Here is a 17,590-nt window from a genome sequence, read left to right as displayed (position 1 = left end):
AGGAATGGGGCAATGAGGTAGGCAACATAATTAAATCATACGATTCTATATTGAGCAGGGGATAAGTACACTAAAACAATACTGTCTCAGTAATATTGACAATGTATGAGATCGCAAGGTGGATATGCAATAAACAGCAAGACGTTTACACCTGTATGTCTGGCTCAATCAGTGGTCGCTATGGCGATGCGGTGGGGGGTAGCAGATCCATCGGGATGCAGCTCAACCCTAAAGGTGGGGGAGCCGCGACAGCTTGACAGAACCTCACAGCGGAAACCGGATTCAAGAAGTACTGTAAAGTGTCTATGACGATCTGATCTGGACCTGATCGCCAATCGCTGTGTTTTCCTTGTCCCACTACGGGAATGCAAGTCTGAATTGGAGGTGGCTGGGAATCGAGATCCACAAAAGTGCCTGACAGGGGTTGGGTGTAAAGGAATTGAAGCTACAGTTATCCATGTTTGTTGTTAATAAGTGAACAAGTGAATATAGGCAATAGTAGACCCGATATAAGGAATAGGGAAGTGAAGCATCAATGCAGCGACGCAACAGTAGCTCATTGTTGTGATGTACATGTAAGGTCACGTATGGTAAAACACCCGAGTCCAGACGCCGGCGCCAGGGGTTACAACCAATCAGACCACCTGATCTGATACACCCCAGCCACCGCCAATACCGTAGACATTCCAGCTCTATGTTTTCTCTTTCTTTTCTTCTTCTCTCTCGCACTTCCTGAGACACTGGGGTGATTGAGTCTTTCTGAACACCTGGGACTCAAACGCCATGTCGACCAAACTCACCCACACCAAGGTCAACCATGCTGCCGGCATCTTCGCCGATATCTCGGTCGATGGCCCAATCATCGGTACCCTGGTTGCGATCATTGATCGCGCGAAGAACCTTCCAAACCGCAAGACGATGGGAAAGCAGAACCCTTACTGTGCAGCAAGATTGGGCAAGGAAGCAAAGAAAACACAAACAGACCTGCGGGGAGGACAAACACCTCGATGGTAAGCTAGAGCAACGAATCGCGGAGGGGATGTGCGCTTACACGATTGTCTAGGGATTCGGAGCTCCGATTCACCGTACACGAATCCCCAGATTACTTCAAGTTGAAGGTCTCGGTATTCAATGACGATAAGAAGACCGACATGATCGGTGAGACCTGGATCGACTTGCACAACTTGATCATTCCTGGTGGAAGCCAGAACGACCACTGGCACCCATTGCAATGCCGTGGAAAATATGCAGGAGATATTCGAATTGAAATGACTTATTACGACACGCGAGAGCAAGATGAGGCTGTGCTTGAACGCAGACAAGAAGCCGCGGACAGGGTCCAGGGTAAGATCCCCAGCGCACCTAGCAGCACTGGAGTGTCTGGTCCTCGGCAATTAAAGGACGTCAAGCGCCGTCCCCTGCCCAGTGGCCCACCTGGAGCTCCAGCTGCAGCTCCAGCACGACCAGCGCCGCTTGAACACGTCCATTCTGCGCCTCCCCCTCTTCAACACCCAGTTCCGTCCAGACCGGCAATTCCTGAGCATGCAAACCCCATGCCTGTTCCTCCAGAGCCTCTAGCATACGCCCCGAGACCCTCGGAGCCTGCATACGAGGAATCCATGTATCGTGCACCATCTCCCGTGCCCCAGTCTCTGCCCCCGTCTCGGGGTGGATACGACGGTGCTGATGCTTACACGCAAGAATGGGAAGAGCAAGCCGTGGCGCCTCTCTCACGAAGAACCACTCATGAAATCCCATGTCATGCCCAGGAAGGCCCCGAGGACCCGTATGACTCGCGTCCTCAGCAACCGCGGAGCCAGTCCGATTATGATCAGCCACCCTCTCGAGACTACGGGTTAGCTAGGCAAGGGCCGGTGTATGAGGCAGATATGCGGGGCAGAATGTACAACCACGGACATCAAGATCACTATGTTGAAGACCCTCGCTACAACCCTGATCCTGCGGCTTATGGGCCTGTGACACATGCATATGAGCTGCCAGCTCAAGACTTCCCTAGGTCGGCTTCCTTTTCGGGCCCAGTGGATGACCCTAGATACCACCCGCACTCCGTTAGGCCTCTCCAAATAACCGGCCGTCCTGAACATCACCCAGAATACGCCACAATGCAACCCCGAGTTGAGGATGAAGATGAGGATGGGATGATGCCACCTCCACCACCACTTCACCGATCTCGAGAGTCGCATTCTCAGTTGCGCGCCACGAGAACTTCCCCACAGTCTTACGTGCCTTATATCCCCAAGCAAACTCCTTCACGGCCACCAGCAACCAACTTGCCGTCATCTATGTCTACGCCATCCCACCTAATGGGGCATTCCCCGGCCGTGCCAGCAAGCTTGGTTGCTGGCTATGAACCAGAAGATGCATCCGAGAGAGCAGCATTTGAAAGGTCGGCTCGGAGACGCAGTTCACACTGGGACGATGAGATGATGCTGTCTGAGGCACCTGCACCGGTTCCAGTCTCAGCACCTGTTCTCTACGAAGCTCCTATTCACCCTCTACGGACGTCTCCGCGGCCCATTGCTGAGAGACCACCCTCCAGCAGAGGTGGGTCTGGATCTGTGAGCCCTGATATGCGCGCAGTGACGAGGAAGTCCGTCAGTCCGCGACCTTCATCTTCAGATGGTCGTGGTAGTTCTTCAATCCCTTTCTCACCCGACTCTTACAGCACCCTCAACCCTCATACATCTCGTCCCCCCAGCCGAGACCCTTCTCCAGGCTATGACTCACCCTCCCACTCCAGAGATTCTCTGGTGCGCGCTCAAAGCGAGCCTCCACGAGACGTAGATCAGCCAATTATCGGAGACGATGGACGTGAGATTGATCCGTCTGACCATCTCCCCACCGATACCTGGGCCCCCGAACCAGAAAGAAAGAACCGCAAACCCGAGGTCATTATCCGCTTCAAGCATTCGCCCCGCCCAACATCAAGAGGAAACGAGTCTACCACCTCCCGTGCACCAGGTCCCCCTCGTGTAGGCTTCAAAACAGAGACCACATACGACCGCTCGCCGAAAAAGTACGCACCAGCACACGTACACGCCAGCCCAGGATCAATGGTCCGCACTCCACCCCGCATGGATTATGCACATGGACGCTCCGACAGCTACACAGACAGCCGTGGCTACAGCACACCAACATCAACCGAGCGTCCCCGCTCCTCTCGAGGTTCCGTCTCTCCGTCGCCTAGCGCTCGCTCACCACTCTACGACTACAACACAGGACCCCCAATCCCTTCAAAGGTGCCAATCACCCACGGCAACCCAAGCTACCCTGTCATGTCGGGGAACCCTAACGGCAATGTCCGCATGGACGCCTTGAGCCGCGAACTAAGTACGATCGATATCGGCTCGGCAGGTTGTAGTCCTGGTCGTGGAGCAATCCGCAAATACGTACCTAGGTCTTCAGCTTCTATGGGCTACGCCAGTTAAACTCTTTTCTGATTTTGCATGTTATGACTTATGTACTTATGTACTGCGACGTTTCCTGGGTTATTTCTTGATCTTATATCCCGGTTGGGGCTCTCTTCGACTCTGCTTTTCAGATTGCGTTTGTTTTTGTTTCTCGATATCCGGCAAAGATGGCGTTTGGCTTGGGGTTCTTGGATTTGGTTTGTGAGATTTATACATCTTTGGTCATGTACACATAACGGAATAGCCGATGATACCTTGTGGAAATGAATCTTGATTCTTGTTTCTTGCTCTTATTCCTTTTTTTTTTTTTTTTTTCTGTTGTAGCCTTGATACTGTCGTGCTTTTTTACGCTGTCCTTGGGTGGCTTGATATCGCCCGCCCTGAAGCTTGTATAATATTCCAGATCCTGCTTTTCGAGCTCTATGGGGGTGTAGCACGTGATTCATATACAGTAGATAGGTCACGTGGTGGTATATATGGGAGGAGCCCTACCTTCCTAATTGGGACGCAAAACAACCTTCTATCAACCACTTTTATCCCTACTTTCTAACACCCCACCGAAATAGCTGAGTGGTAAAACACTGCTGCTACTGTATTGGCCGTACCGTACAGTGCGAGTCCGGGTTCGACCCGAACGTCGGAGCTCCCGGTGGACTTTTTTTCTTTTTTGGAGGTTCGTTATTGGTTGTCGTGCCCATCTATTGATCTCAGGGACTAACAGGCTGATCGTATTTACCTATATGTATCTTGTTTATCTGTCTGGCCTTTGTCAAACCACCGGCTCTCCAACCGGCAATTTTGAACTTTCGTGTATGACAAGCGGCTGAGGTCCTTTGTAATGCTTGAAGATCATACCTGAAGCAGGACAAGGGGGGCACAGCCACCAGCACTGAAGTACTCTAACGGCAGCGCGTGAGCCGCCCTTTCTACTTGTATCCTTGTATCTTCGATTATGTCCTGTTCGGCATCCATATATGCTGTTGTTGAAAGCCTACAGGGAGAATTTGAGAACACAGCTCATTACCTCTGCTTCTGAGGCTGGACGTTATCTTAAAACCATGCTCTTGTACTGCTACTCAAGCTGTCTGACCTTTAAAAGCCTCATACGTCTTTTCAAGCCTTAGCAGTGTGGACTGCCAATAGCCTCGCTCTTGTATCGCCATGAAATACGTAGTAAAATGTCAAGGGACAAGACACTCTATGCTGTAATGACCTACTGTTAAACTCATATTAAAACAATCAAGTCCAATCTTCGTAGTTTGTAGGCAAATTCCCTCCCAGATCCCTAGCCTCGAGCAAGCACACCTTGGGAAAGTGAAAGCAAACACTATCCAATATAAAAACCCAAAGCCCTATCCAATTCATCTTCCTCCTCTCCTATCCTCGTCTTCCATCATCCATCCCCCAAGCTTATCCTTCCATTTCTTTGCCTGCTTGAGACTTGCATCACGGTATGAGACTCATCCATCATCAGATATCTGCAGATCAATGTCTAACTCTATACATTCATCACAGATGAATCTACCGCGTCAGACCAACTCTGCTCCTGGCAGCCCGGAGGGCAACCATCAGGGTCAACCTGCAGCAGGGTATGTACACAAGACATCAAAGCTTTCATATATCTTTCCTATCCATCCTCTACCCTCTCATCACGTCCCTCTTGTCCTCTATCTCGTTCCAACGTGCCACCTTAACACAGCGAGTTTGTGTTGTTTTAACGGGTCACGTCTTCGAGGATATTGGGATAGCCCTATCCTACCTGGCACCTAACACTGGATGTCTCGTGAGACATCCTTTGCCATTTCCATCATCACACACGAATATCTCCTACTCTACGCTCTTTAGGAACCCCTCAACACCTTGCCTTGAATCTATCCTTGCACTGGAAATTATACCATGGAGGTCTAAATATCACTTCTAATACTTCGTGCTTAGACGCCCGGGCTTCACGGCGATCAATACAGATGATATTCTTGCCGAGCATACTGGGTAAGTATGTCCGCCTATTTCTTATCGTTCCTTTGCATGGGAATTTTACACCTCTCTTCCGCTTTTCTTGAGCTTGGTCATCCACTTGTCCACATACAGCTGGAGAAAGATTGAAGGCAATATGGCTGTTTCAAGGACTTATTCTCGCGAAGTTTGTTCAGATTCATGGTCTTTGATAGAACTATGGCAAGACTCCAGCATCGGCAGTGCCCTCGAAAAACGTGGCACTGACCTGGATCAACGGCCAACAGTGGTTAAAGTTTTGACATGGCCCTATCAGGCATCATGTAGCTCAATAGGCTTCGCAAGAGACACCGCTATTATCTTAGAACTGTTCTTCATTTGCATGCTCTATCTCCGATCATTTCGCGTTTCATGTCTTGAGCTACCCTTTCTCACTCCTCTTTATACTACCTCATCTTGTGAAAGGATCTCTGCTAACAATTATCATCAGCTTTCGCAGCGCGCTCCACGGACCTCAGACTCTCGACAGGTAAGCATACAAAGCAAGCAACCTGATACCTTCCTTGCTCTTATCTCACAGTCCTTTTGATTCCCTTCACTCGCCCTTCATCAATTCATCACTTGCTTTTCGCTTCTCAAGAAGGCTCGGCTTGTCTAGCAAGTCTACGTTGTTTAAATGAACCTTTACTAACTTAGTCCTTTTCTATAGCCTCAATCAACCCTTCTCTCTTGGTTCTTACCGCCTTAGTGAAAGTCCACCCCAGCAGCCAGCCTACGCACCTCTTTCACGGCCTACTTTGCCTCTTGCGGGAGTCTTGAGCGGTTCAAATGCGCCGTTCCTCGCCTACCCTCTTACAACTCCCTTCCCGCAACCATACCCCGACCTTGTCCCTTACACCAATGCACGAGTCACTCGGGGCAGATATGATCCTGCACAGGGAGCTCGGTTGAGGGAGGAGAATGAGCGTCTGAACCCCTACAATCCTGAGTACCGGTCGAGGGTGGATCATCCCCCTCAAAGGGCTCGGAGCAGAAGTCCTGAGTCCAGGAACCTCATGAAGGGTAATCGCCTAGAGGTACTGCTGCAATTTGTCAACGAGGACAGCTCCGTGCTAACCACAGCCTTGACTCCACGCCACCAGGGACCTCCCAGACACAGACAAGGACAGGAAATCGCGAAGCCAGAAGACGAGCAGAAGGACCCGGCGTGCGAATTCTCCGCACCGTGCCGGATGGGGCCTTCGCCAGATGGCATGCACTGGCGAAAGGTCGTCTCGCACGTCTTCGGAAGAAACAAAGCCTCGACCAAGCTGTTTCCCCAGTACGTCTGGGTGCACTACTGCCGGAAGCACTACCAGCGAGCCCGGTATCGGGCCGATCAATGGCCCTTCACCCAGTGTGACCTTCTCCTGGAGTCCCTTAACCGAATGGAACGCTGGGGCGGAGTTGACAGCTTCGAGCTCATCCTTCGCCGCCGTGAGCAACTCCGTGTTGACAGCGAACCCGACGCCGACAGCAACGAGCAACTTGCAGGAGTCAGAACCACTGCGTCGACCACCCGCAAGGAAACCCGTGCTTCCCGGGCTTTGGGGACTCCTCAGCGGAGCCGCAAGCATCCCACGGCGATAAATGCCCCGGTTCCTTTGTGGCTTCGCCAGCTGGTTGGAAAATCAAAATCCTTTGGCAACATCCGCGAGCTCGTAGAGCATATCCGTACTTACCTCGGCGACTTGCGCAAGGAAGAACGCGCAGAGCAGCTCTCGCTTTCGATGAGCCCAAGTCTTTCTGTCAGTCCACGCCACGCCGCTGGCAAGGCTCGCAAGCGTCCTATGAAGACGACTGAGTTCAAGAACAACCAACGTCTTCAGACGAGCCGTGTCCGCTTCCCTGATGTTGAGATTCTGCCTACTTTCAAATCTTGGGTTGTGGAGGCTGCGCTGCGCCAGCGATCGACCAGCAAGCAGGAAGTTAAGGAAGAGAGCCAGCACCCGCACATCCCAGACAACGAGCGGGTTGTGGAATTGGACGATGCTGAGAGTAATCAGGGTAGTCAGACCGGCCCTGCTGATACTCACCCTGCCGCACACACTCCAGATGTTCCCGTTGATGCCGCCGCCGTTGAGGGGACTCAGGACCACTATCAGTCTCGGATTGGCAGAGCCGGGACCAACAGCGGAAACTCGGAGAGCCAGCGACGACGTAGTCAGCGGGTGTACGTGGACTTGCTGAACCGGGTGTCCGGCCATGGTTCTGTCAAGAAGCCCCGGGATCCCAAGCGCTAGGTTGGAAGAGCGGTTGCTCAACTGGTCGAGTTCAACAGCTTCGTCTTCGATACTGGTGAAATCCTTTCTCTTTGGTCATCTTGGTTTACCCAGTCACAGTGGTACGGCTTCGTATTCCGAGCTGAGACGACCAACCTTGGTTTGTCAGGCAGTCGGTATTGGGTCTCATGGGAAGGGGCCATGCACAACTTGATCAGAATTTTCGGATACCCTTCTTTCGTGCGCATTACACAGATGGGGCTTTCAGGGAGATAAGGGTGATGGGATTGGGAAGATAAGAAGAAAAAAAGACAGAAGACCTAAAAAAGAAGAGGGAGAGAGGGGTTTACTAGCATTACTGCTGGTGTTGTCAGGAAAGAGTGTTGATATGGCGGGCTTTGGGGACTCTGGTGGAGGTTACGGAGGTAAGGACTTACACGCTGGTTTTGCAAAGGTCAATTGTTGCTAGAGGCAGATGAATGAAAGACTTCGATATCATATTTCTTGTTCTATGTAGCGAGTGTATAGAAGTAAGTATCCAGGCCGTTTTATATAGTACAATCATCCCACAAGGCGACACAAGATCAGTATAACGTGGGGATAGCTTCCAGCTATACGACAGCTATTCTATTTAGATAAAAAAAGGGTTAAGCGAATGTTTTCATGCGAGACAATCGAAATATATTCCGTACAATGAGCGAAACCGCATCAAATAGACCTAGACCACGCTTGCTGGAAAAGACACATACCCGAATGCAGCAGAAACCAAAAGCACCTATGCAACCGCAACCACAGCCACTCAAAAAAAAAAAAAAAAGCCAGTATTAACAGGAAATTAATATATGTATCATGATCGTTTTGTGTATGAACAAGAGCCAGATCCCCCACGATAGTATAGTGATAGTCAAGCCTGGTCTAACTCGCCACAGCCAGCTGGGCCACGAGATCAGACGCTACATCCAGGAAGGGGTAAGGGCTGGTGAATTCCTTCTCCTTGTTCATGAAACGCTTGCTGATGGGATGCCACTCGGTGTCGCCATTGGCACGGATGACGTTCTGGTAGCCGTCGCATTTGAAGTCGACCATGTAATTGTTTTCTTCGAGTTGGTACAGCTGGATATCGATGAAGACCCAAACACCGTAGGTAATGTTTGGGAGTCCGCTTTGTTGGTTGGCAGAGGAGGCTCCTGAAGTGATGCCGCTGTCTGGCGCGGAGGAAACGTGGGAGTCTTTGCTCTTGTCTTCTGTCGGGGCGGGGATGCCTAAGATGTTGAAGCGGCGGCGCAATTCTTCTAGGTCGCTGCGGCTGTTGTAGACGCTGGTGGAGGCCCCTGGTGCCTTGATGCCTTCTTTAAGCAGGCGTGCGCGGATGAACCAAGGATCCTTCGGGATGTAGTAGTCGGAGGGTAGGTCGGGATATTTGCTCTGTAGAGGTTTGGGTTTATCGGGAGAAGAAGTTGCATCAGGGCCAATGTTTGTGCCTGATTCGACGGGCTGAATATCCCACAGTCCGCCCTGGGCGGCAATTGCCCGGTACAGGTACAGCATGGCCTCATAGGGTTGGTTCCGGGACCGAATACCGAATTGCCACTTGCGGCTTCTCTTTGGTTGTTTTTCGAGGGGTTGGCCTATTGGTGGCTCGAAGCGCAGCTTGTCCAAATCAACAACACTGCGTGAATGAGGTTTCAACGCCCGGGCTGTGGCAGCCTGCTCTTCGGCTGACATGTCCCGATAAGCAGCGCCATGGCCCTCTTGTTCAAGATGGGCCGCTTCTTGGCGCCGTTGCTCAAGCATTTCGTGGCGAGCTCTTTGCTCTCGGTCACGTTGTTCCATGAGCTGGTCATGGACATATGGCAAGCTAGTGGGGAGGATCCGAACATGGCTGATGCGAGGTTCTTCTTCGGTGTCTGCGTGCTGGGCATCCTCCGATGGCTTACGGCGAGAGACACTTTGAGTTCTGTTAACGACAGCGGCAGGAGTCGGTTGGGCTCGAGGAGCAGGTGTGCGGTCTGCGGACGAAGGTGCAGCGCTCCTCTGCTGAGAAACATTCTGAGCCAACAAATTATCTTCCGTCGGGGCTATTACAATTCTGTTAGCGAAAGGCAGCGGGGAAACGGCTAGTTGAGAACTCACAATTAGTCTGCATCATCTCATTCTCGACGACGATGGAAAACGCATCCTTAATTGCACTGGGCTCAGGGTGTCTAAGCGCTTCCTCAATATCCTCTCTGCCGTAGCCCATGCTTCGTTCAAGCTTCGAGACTGCAATGCGATGTATCTTATGCTGGACTGGCGCCGGCTTGGCGGGGTCGAGTTTGCCGTTATCAACCTTCTTCGGATCCACACCCGGCGCAATGAACTCCTCGGGTGGTGGTTGCAAGTAGGGAGGAGATTCTTGAGAAACCATGGGTCCTGTCGGATCTCGGGGATGGTAATTCGGTGAACGGGGTGGACTTGGAGCATCGACCGGATCAAGCGTGCTGCTCCAGATGAGATGTATCCAGGAATGTGGAAGGTGCCCGCGGCGATCTTCTTAAAGAGGGCAGGGATATAGTCATCATCGAAGGGCAATCGGCCCACCAACAATACGTAGAGGATCACACCACAACTCCACACATCCACCTCGGGCCCCGCGTAAAGCTTGCCAGAGATAACCTCCGGGGCCGCGTAGTTTGGACTACCGCAACTCGTCTTCAGGAAATTTCCGTCCGTCATAATATTACTCAAACCGAAATCCGCAATCTTCACGTTCTTCTGGCTGTCGATAAGCAGGTTCTCGGGCTTCAAGTCACGATGGACAATCTTGTGTCGATGACAGTATTCCACGGCGCAGATGATTTGCTGGAAGAACTTCCGAGCTTCATCATCACCACACCTTCCCTTTCGTACCAGGTAATCGAACAACTCGCGCTCGGCGTATTCCAGCACCATCACAATATCGGTCTTCGTGGCAATCACTGTATACCTGTTCGGAAGCTATGGGTCAGTTATATGAAACCACAATGGCACTTGGATCGCGGGCAATCGTACAATTTGATAATGTGAGGGTGTCGGAGCAATTGCAAGTACTGAATCTCTCGCTCCACACGACCAACCATGTCTCGGGAGAGCAGTTTGCGTCGTGAGATGATCTTGAGAGCCACCTGCCGGCCACTTGGCTGGTGAATGGCGAGCTTCACTTTGCCAAAGGAGCCCTCACCCAGTATCTTCACGGTCTGGTACTGGTCGAGGCGCTGCATGTCCCGCGTGGTGGAGGGTGACTGTGTTGGATCCTCATTCCTGACGGTCGGCCGCGATGGCGGGGGCATTGCCATGGCGGAGGGGTTAGGAGGTGCCCTTGGACGACGATCACGGTCGGAGGGGCCAAGGGGGATGGCGAGGTCTTCCTCATCGAAAGCGGCGGCCATGGTAGAGAAATGACAACGTGACAACGTGACGTGATTGATTTTCCGGTTCGGCCGCTGCTGACTGTACGGGGATTTTTGGCTTTCTATTTTTGCCCTCAAAACATTGCCCGGTGCCAATCAGTTGAGTAGTCTTCTCTCCACAACAGAACCGAGGGTGGATATGGAAGCCTGGCGGGGGATGAGATGGAGGGGTTGATGAAGGTGGCGGGAGGATGAAGAGAAGGGCGTTGGGGGAGAGGGACAGTCACAAACAAACAACTTGTTCAATGAGGTTTCGAGCCACGACAGACGACCGACACCTGGGCAAGTCTGGGGAGTCCTCCAGTCTGCCCCTTACTAAGCTGCTCCTCTCCACCTCAAATCTCACGATGTTCCTCACGTGGACGTACACACACGTAGCCACAACCTCGACATTTATATTATAAGTATGAATTATGTTATAATTATATGAACAGAAATGAGGCTCCCTCATTCAGTCATTTATAATTGACACCTTGATAGATTGCATTTCCATCTTTGAACTACTAGCTTCAAGCAAAGATATATATATCCGGCCAAGTCTTCAACATCCACATCTTTCTTATCAATAGCCCTAATGCACCTCTGCACCTTGTTTTTGATCAAACGTTGGTCTGTGTTATCCACTAGCCAGATCCAACAAGAGCTGTGGTTTAATTTTTTTTTAGTTAAAGAATTTTCCTTGCCGAGGCTCCGAGTGCAACTGTGTGTCATGGATAGTGGGTCAAGACCCAGATGAATGTGGCTTAAAGTCAATTTGATCGAGATTGTTCATATTCATACATCTTCCGAGGTATCTGGAGCTATATCATCTGGCAATTGAAGCAATTTTACTCCATACTGTCCCACTCTACATGCATACGCTCAGCCAGTCAGCCCTAGTGCTAATCAAGTGGGCTATGCATAAACACAGCCTCTGATCCTTGAGCATCTCATCGAGAGGTCATGATATGATCACAGATGTAATCGAAGCAAATCTGGAGATGCAAGGTAAGTTATACATCATAGTATATACATTCCCAAGGTACCTAGATCACCATATTAAACAGTATGGCTGGGGAAGTACCCCGGGGGTTGAGTCATATTGCGGCTTAGAGCGATCAAGCGGGGGGTCGGGGTCTCAGAAGGGTTTAGCGCTGAGTCGGGGACCCCGAAGAGGAAAGGCGCCTCTGACAGCCCAGCGCATACATAGAATCAACGGTTGCCTCAGGTCTGGCGTTCTTCACCTTCTCCGGAAGCCAATACATACTATACAGCCTCAGGCCTCTCTTCTTTACGACCTACCTTGACTCCTCTCTCGGCTTCAACGACCAACTCTTGCCGACCCGCATCATCTCTTACCTCCGTCTCTCTTTGACACTCAATCTTTTCAATTCTTAGATACCCCAAGTGATACCCATTCTATTCGTGATTTTTCAGTTATGGCTTTCGTTGGAGATCAGTTCTTCCCTCAGATGGATGCAAACCCTACCGAGTGGGTTGACTTTGATCAATTCCTCGACCTTCCTGCCGGGTACGGGGAGGTATCGCCCTCAGAAACTACCATCTCTCCCCAGGATTTGGCTCTACCTTACGAAGATGATCAGAGCTTCATCTTCACTCCTTCTCCCTCCGAGCCCCCGCAGTCCACCTGGACAGGTATGACCAACCCCCTGACCCAGGAGGATACGATGGGCTACTCGATGGATGGAGGGTACATGCCAGACCCCGCTGCGCCTTTGTTCGACGATGATTCCGTCTCGGGGTACAACCCGTATGACAGTACAATGACATTCCGGAATCTGGTGGAGGCGCAGGCTGCCGCCGACCCGCGTGTCGCTTCTATCAAGGAGAAGCGCCGCGAAGCAGCAATCGCATTGCATCTCCAGCGTCTGTGTGATGCCACAGCTCTCGATCTGGATATGTCGTCGGACTCCAACACCAGCTTCTCATCCCCAAGCTGGTCCGACTACATGCGCGGAAGCACATCCCCTCAACCAGCGCGCCCAAGCGTGGAGAACACATCCGTCCCCGGGGCATCCCCTCCGGGAGCTATGGAGATGGTTCTTGACCTCAACATGAACGCCACCGCCAACGTTCCGAAAAAGCAAAAGCCTCGTTCTCAGGCACAGAGAGAGAACTACATCAAGGCTCGGAAGTATGGAGCCTGTGAGAAGCACAAGAAGCAACACAAGCGAGTAAGTTCTGACCATATCATTGATCCTTCTGTCCTGGAACCTCTTTGAGCAATGCGCTAACATGCACCTAGTGCAACTGCCTGGAAAAGGCTGCTGCCCGTGCCGGAGTCACCGACGTACCGACAGATGCCGCGTTCCAAGAAAGGCCAAGGCAACCAATGCTTCATGTGCCAATTCTTCCCGAGGCGCGCTATTCGGGAACCATGAGCCACGATCCAGTCCTCAGCTCACCTCAAGTACTCCCGACCGTCAAGGCGATCAGGAAGCCAGCAAGCAGTTCGTCGGGACACGATCCGTCGATGGAACTTCCTGCTGTGACTCGATCTTCCAGAGGAATTCTTCAGACAACCGAGACCCCAAAGAGCACATCGCCGGGACACTATACGGTTCTTGTATCTGGGAAGCCAGCGTTCAAGACCTCATCGGGTCACGATATTGTTCTTTCTACGGGAAAAGCTGTTGCGAAGAATATATCACCGGGACACGACACGGTTCTTGGATCTGGAAAACCAGATTTCAAAACCTCATCGGGTCACGACATTGTTTCCACGTCGGGAAAGAGTGCTGCGAAGAGTACATCACCGGGACACGATGTCGGTCTCCCCGAAGGAAGACAATGCAACTCCTCCTTGGCATCCCAGTCAAGTCCCGTATCTCGGAAGCCCGCTGGCAACTCGGCCCTGCGGTGGCGCGTATCGACCCCCGCGTCGATTGGTGGTGTTGCCACTTCCACTGGAGAACTTCAACAGTCGTCACCCAACCAATCAACCCCTGGCACGCTCTGTCATCCAGTACTGGATGTGCGGCCTAGGACCACTCGGTCGTCTCGTACCGCGGACAACGTCTCTGTCCCAACGACAAGCGTACCAGGTACACTTCAAGGAGCGATCCCAGGGGCTATTGCCGGAAACCAAAGGTTCCGTCACTCCCCACTGGCAGTTTGGAACTCTGGTGTCATGGATGTGCGTGGGCACTATGGTCAGCACAATGCCTCCGAGGCAGTTGCCAGATCATCCGCGCCTGTCTCTGGCGGTTTGCGATCCGTACCAAGGGACCAGCTACCCGTGCCGTCTCGGCGCGGTGCTCCCGATGTCTTTGGAAACGGCCTCGTTCGGTCGCTTTGCGAAAGTGTTGGTGGTATTACTTCCACTATTGTTTTGGTGCTTTCTGGTGGTCTCCAAAACTCGTCGGGTGCCTGGCTTTCGCCAGCGTCCTTGGCTGCTTCTTCTGAGAACATGATCAGCAAGTGCCTATCTTTTTCTGGTAGACATTTAATGTCTGCTAAGAATAACTTACATCTGCTCGGTATGCGGACCACTTGGTTCGTATAAAGAACGGTGCGCATGTCCTTCGAGACATGGCGCTCAATGTTGGAGGCAGAGCGCGCTTTGCAGGTCGATGGGTCGGATGAATGTTGGGCTATGAGCGATGATACCATTGTTTCATATAGGAAAGGCGTTTAGAGCAGACTTGCTGTATGGGATTAAAATCTTTCCAGATGATAAAATTACGAATTTATTTACAATTGACCATTCAAAGTACCCACAGTCCACCGTATACAGTATGCAGTAAATCCCCAAGTTGGCTTGTCCCGCCAAGCTCAGCCCCACGATGCGAGAGCCCTAAAGCTTCCCGTCCATCCAACATCCCTTTCTTCTCCAACCATCATGACGGAATTGAAGTACCGCTACAGCACACTCCCAAGCTACTTCCTACAGGATGACCCGGCCACCGATCCAGCCACCTTCGACTATGTAAGTAACTCAGGGACACAGGCCTTAGCAAGCCCGGTGGAGACAGGCTGTGACGTACTCAAAACACCAATATCTAATGCACCAACCAGGTCAAATCGGACTTCGGCCTAATCGCCAAGTCCTACGACACAGAAACAGAAACCTCCCAGACCAGCCAATGGCAACGTTTTAGTGAACACATCAAGACACTGAATGACAGCAACCCCCGCCAAAATTATAAGGTTCTCTTCCTTGGACGGCACGGCGAGGGCGTCCACAACGTCGCCGAGACCCGCTATGGTACGAAGGCGTGGGATGTTTGTAGACCCATACCCCCAACATCTCTTCAGAATATTAACAACCACGTGTAGGAACACTGGTCTCTGCTAGACGGAGACGAGCACGGAAGCTGGGTTGATGCCCGCCTTACCGAGAAGGGTATCTCACAAGCAAAGACTGCCCACGCTGCTTGGGAAGAGCAGATCAAGAAGGGTGTTCCGGCACCGCAGTCTTATTATGTTAGTCCCTTGAACCGGTGTCTGGCTACTGCGCAGATTACTTTTGCTGGATTGCCTATTCCTGGTACTGAGCCTTTTAAGCCGACTGTTAAAGAGGTAGGCCCTTTCCCTGCACCTTTCATTCCTTCTTTGAAAGGCATGTAATAGATAAGTCCATGACTGAGATGATATCTAACATTAACCCTCAACTCCCCAGCTCCTCCGCGAAACAATGGGCCTACACACCTGTGACAAGCGCTCAGCAGCATCAGCCATCGCAGCCGAGTACCCAGAGTACACCATCGAACCCGGCTTCACCGAAGCCGATGAACTATGGGACGCGAAGACGCGCGAGTCAGACCAGGACCGGGATGCGCGACTCCGCCGGTTCCTTGACGATGTCTTTGCTACTGATGAGAATGTATTCGTCTCCATGACTGCGCATTCCGGTGCTATTAGTAGTATTCTGGAGGTTGTTGGGCATCGGCGGTTCCCGCTTGCGACTGGGGGTGTTATTCCTGTCGTTGTTGTTGCTGAGAAAGAGGGGCCGCCACCTGCGCCGGCCACTGCGCGGGATCCGGAGATGATGAGGACTTCTACGGCTGTGCTTATGGCTTTGCTTGAGCGGGCTGGTGGGGATGGGAGATTGTCGAGTTTGATGAGTGCTGTTTCTGGGGGAAGGGCGACGAAGGAGGAGATGGAGGAGTTTACGGCGATTGTTAATAAACAGGCTTTTCCTAATTAGGGGAAATGAGGGAGAAGTGGTGGGGTGATGTTGAAAATATTGATGGGAAATTTATTCAGTAGTGTACATGGGTCGCTCGGCTCCGGGGAGATGCGAAGTCGAGAGCGACTTTCTCTGTCCCAAAATGCAAATTCTCGCCTCCGAATCGGCTAATGGCAAGACAAATGAAACCGGAATGGTCCAACGGGCGTAAACCGAAGAGCTAGATATAAATAATACAAACGCCAAAGTATCACAATTACCAGCTGTAGTACTGGTTCTGTGTGGGGATCTTGCGGTCCGGCAGTTGAGTCCAGAGCTGGTCGCGGCGAGCACGCTGGGCCTTGGCCTCACGGTCCTCCCACTCGCGGATGCGAGTCTTCTCCTCCTTCAACAGAACCGAGAGACCTGTGGTAGGGGGACGCATCATGTTGATCTGGCCACGAGCACGGTGGTCCATCTCACGTCCGTACGGGCCACGGTTAACCCAGGCTTCCTGGATGTAGATATCGGAGGGGTTGGAGATCTTCTTGCGTTCGCCGTTCTTGAGGATGACCGTGATGGGCTTGGCTTCCTTGCCAGCCTCGAGACCCATACCGGAACGGACAATGGCAACGTTTTTGGCGTGTTCGAGGTGTCCCAATACATCCTGGGCGGCCTTCTTCTTGCTGAAGCGCATCTGGAGAATGGCCTCGTCGATGTTCTTGCCGGCGATCTGTCGAGCCAGAGGACCCAGCTTCTTTACCGAGGTCTTGAACCAGTGGGATTTCGAGAGCGATTCGCGCTCGGTGCGCTTGATCTGGACTTGCTTTGGTAGACGGCCTCGCTTGCGGATCTCGCGGACGGCCATTTTCCTCTCCCACCGCAGCTGGGAGTTGGGGTCCGGCAGGAGTCCTCGTTGTATACGGCCTTGATCGCGCTCAGATGATTCTCCGGCTGCGTGTTGCGGCTTGGAGGGCATTTGGGCCTTTGTCGGTTGGAAGTCGGACCCGAAGATCGAACTTGCGCCTAGTGAACCTTCATCCTTCTTAGGGGCCGAGGGTCGCTGGGTGACTTTGGCTCTGCTAGCGCCACCGAACATATTCTTCAAGCCGGACAACCATCCGCCGGAGGAGTTGTCGACATTAGAATCTGCGTAACGGGTTGGGGTTGAGGCTATCGTTCGTCGAGGCACGAAGGTGACACCGGTCCGGGCTACTGTTGGAGAGAAAGAGGCAAATGTCAGCGAAGCACGAAAGCCAATTGGAACCCAGCATACCTATGCGGACCATCTGCCCTGAAGTATAGAGTGCCATGGCTGTTGAGGTTGTTGATGCAGAGAGTCCGGGAAAAAGATGAAGTTCCCTGCACTTGTGGTCTGTGCGGGATGCCGGAGCCTGAGGCACGAAG

At 52.1% G+C, this 17,590-nt stretch overlaps 6 protein-coding genes across 6 annotated transcripts; 4 read left to right on the top strand and 2 right to left on the bottom strand.

Annotated features, from left to right (window-relative positions):
• Positions 1-783: 783 nt before the first annotated feature.
• On the top strand, positions 784-3,449 carry N7446_004038 (uncharacterized protein; the record flags this gene model as incomplete). Its single annotated transcript, XM_058512787.1, has 2 exons — positions 784-1,010; positions 1,064-3,449. The coding sequence occupies 2 exons, from the start codon at positions 784-786 to the stop codon at positions 3,447-3,449; spliced, it is 2,613 nt and encodes an 870-aa protein (XP_058374116.1).
• A 2,238-nt stretch (positions 3,450-5,687) lies between these two features.
• N7446_004037 (putative pathogenicity factor) lies at positions 5,688-7,666 on the top strand (the record flags this gene model as incomplete). The annotated part of the gene is made up of 3 exons (XM_058512786.1): positions 5,688-5,707; positions 5,884-5,913; positions 6,094-7,666. 3 exons carry the CDS (start codon positions 5,688-5,690, stop codon positions 7,664-7,666), a joined length of 1,623 nt encoding a protein of 540 aa, XP_058374115.1.
• A 561-nt stretch (positions 7,667-8,227) lies between these two features.
• Positions 8,228-11,074, bottom strand: N7446_004036 (uncharacterized protein). The gene is given in 4 exon segments (XM_058512785.1): positions 8,228-9,723; positions 9,779-10,098; positions 10,113-10,610; positions 10,676-11,074. 4 exon segments carry the CDS (start codon positions 11,050-11,052, stop codon positions 8,561-8,563), a joined length of 2,358 nt encoding a protein of 785 aa, XP_058374114.1. The 5' UTR covers positions 11,053-11,074; the 3' UTR covers positions 8,228-8,560.
• Positions 11,075-12,491: 1,417 nt separating this feature from the next.
• Positions 12,492-14,578, top strand: N7446_004035 (uncharacterized protein; the record flags this gene model as incomplete). The annotated part of the gene is made up of 2 exons (XM_058512784.1): positions 12,492-13,247; positions 13,319-14,578. The coding sequence occupies 2 exons, from the start codon at positions 12,492-12,494 to the stop codon at positions 14,576-14,578; spliced, it is 2,016 nt and encodes a 671-aa protein (XP_058374113.1).
• Positions 14,579-14,914: 336 nt separating this feature from the next.
• On the top strand, positions 14,915-16,222 carry N7446_004034 (histidine phosphatase family protein; the record flags this gene model as incomplete). The annotated part of the gene is made up of 4 exons (XM_058512783.1): positions 14,915-15,001; positions 15,091-15,297; positions 15,352-15,594; positions 15,695-16,222. 4 exons carry the CDS (start codon positions 14,915-14,917, stop codon positions 16,220-16,222), a joined length of 1,065 nt encoding a protein of 354 aa, XP_058374112.1.
• A 238-nt stretch (positions 16,223-16,460) lies between these two features.
• Positions 16,461-17,496, bottom strand: N7446_004033 (mitochondrial 54S ribosomal protein uL22m; the record flags this gene model as incomplete). Its single annotated transcript, XM_058512782.1, has 2 exons — positions 16,461-17,398; positions 17,460-17,496. 2 exons carry the CDS (start codon positions 17,494-17,496, stop codon positions 16,461-16,463), a joined length of 975 nt encoding a protein of 324 aa, XP_058374111.1.
• Positions 17,497-17,590: the final 94 nt, after the last annotated feature.

The sequence above is a fragment of the Penicillium canescens genome, assembly GCF_028828765.1.
Source record: "Penicillium canescens strain IBT 15451 chromosome Unknown utg000003l_segment0_segment0, whole genome shotgun sequence".
NCBI lineage: Eukaryota > Fungi > Ascomycota > Eurotiomycetes > Eurotiales > Aspergillaceae > Penicillium > Penicillium canescens.
This window is presented reverse-complemented; position numbering and strand designations above follow the sequence as displayed.

Coding starts and splice junctions, on each gene's coding strand:
- N7446_004036 (XM_058512785.1), bottom strand. CDS start 11,052: ATGGCCGCCGCTTTCGATGAGGAAGACCTCGCCATCCCCCTTGGCCCC. Junction 10,611..10,675: donor CACCCTCACATTATCAAATT/GTACGATTGCCC, acceptor GCTTCCGAACAG/GTATACAGTGATTGCCACGA. Junction 9,724..9,778: donor TGAGATGATGCAGACTAATT/GTGAGTTCTCAA, acceptor GAATTGTAATAG/CCCCGACGGAAGATAATTTG.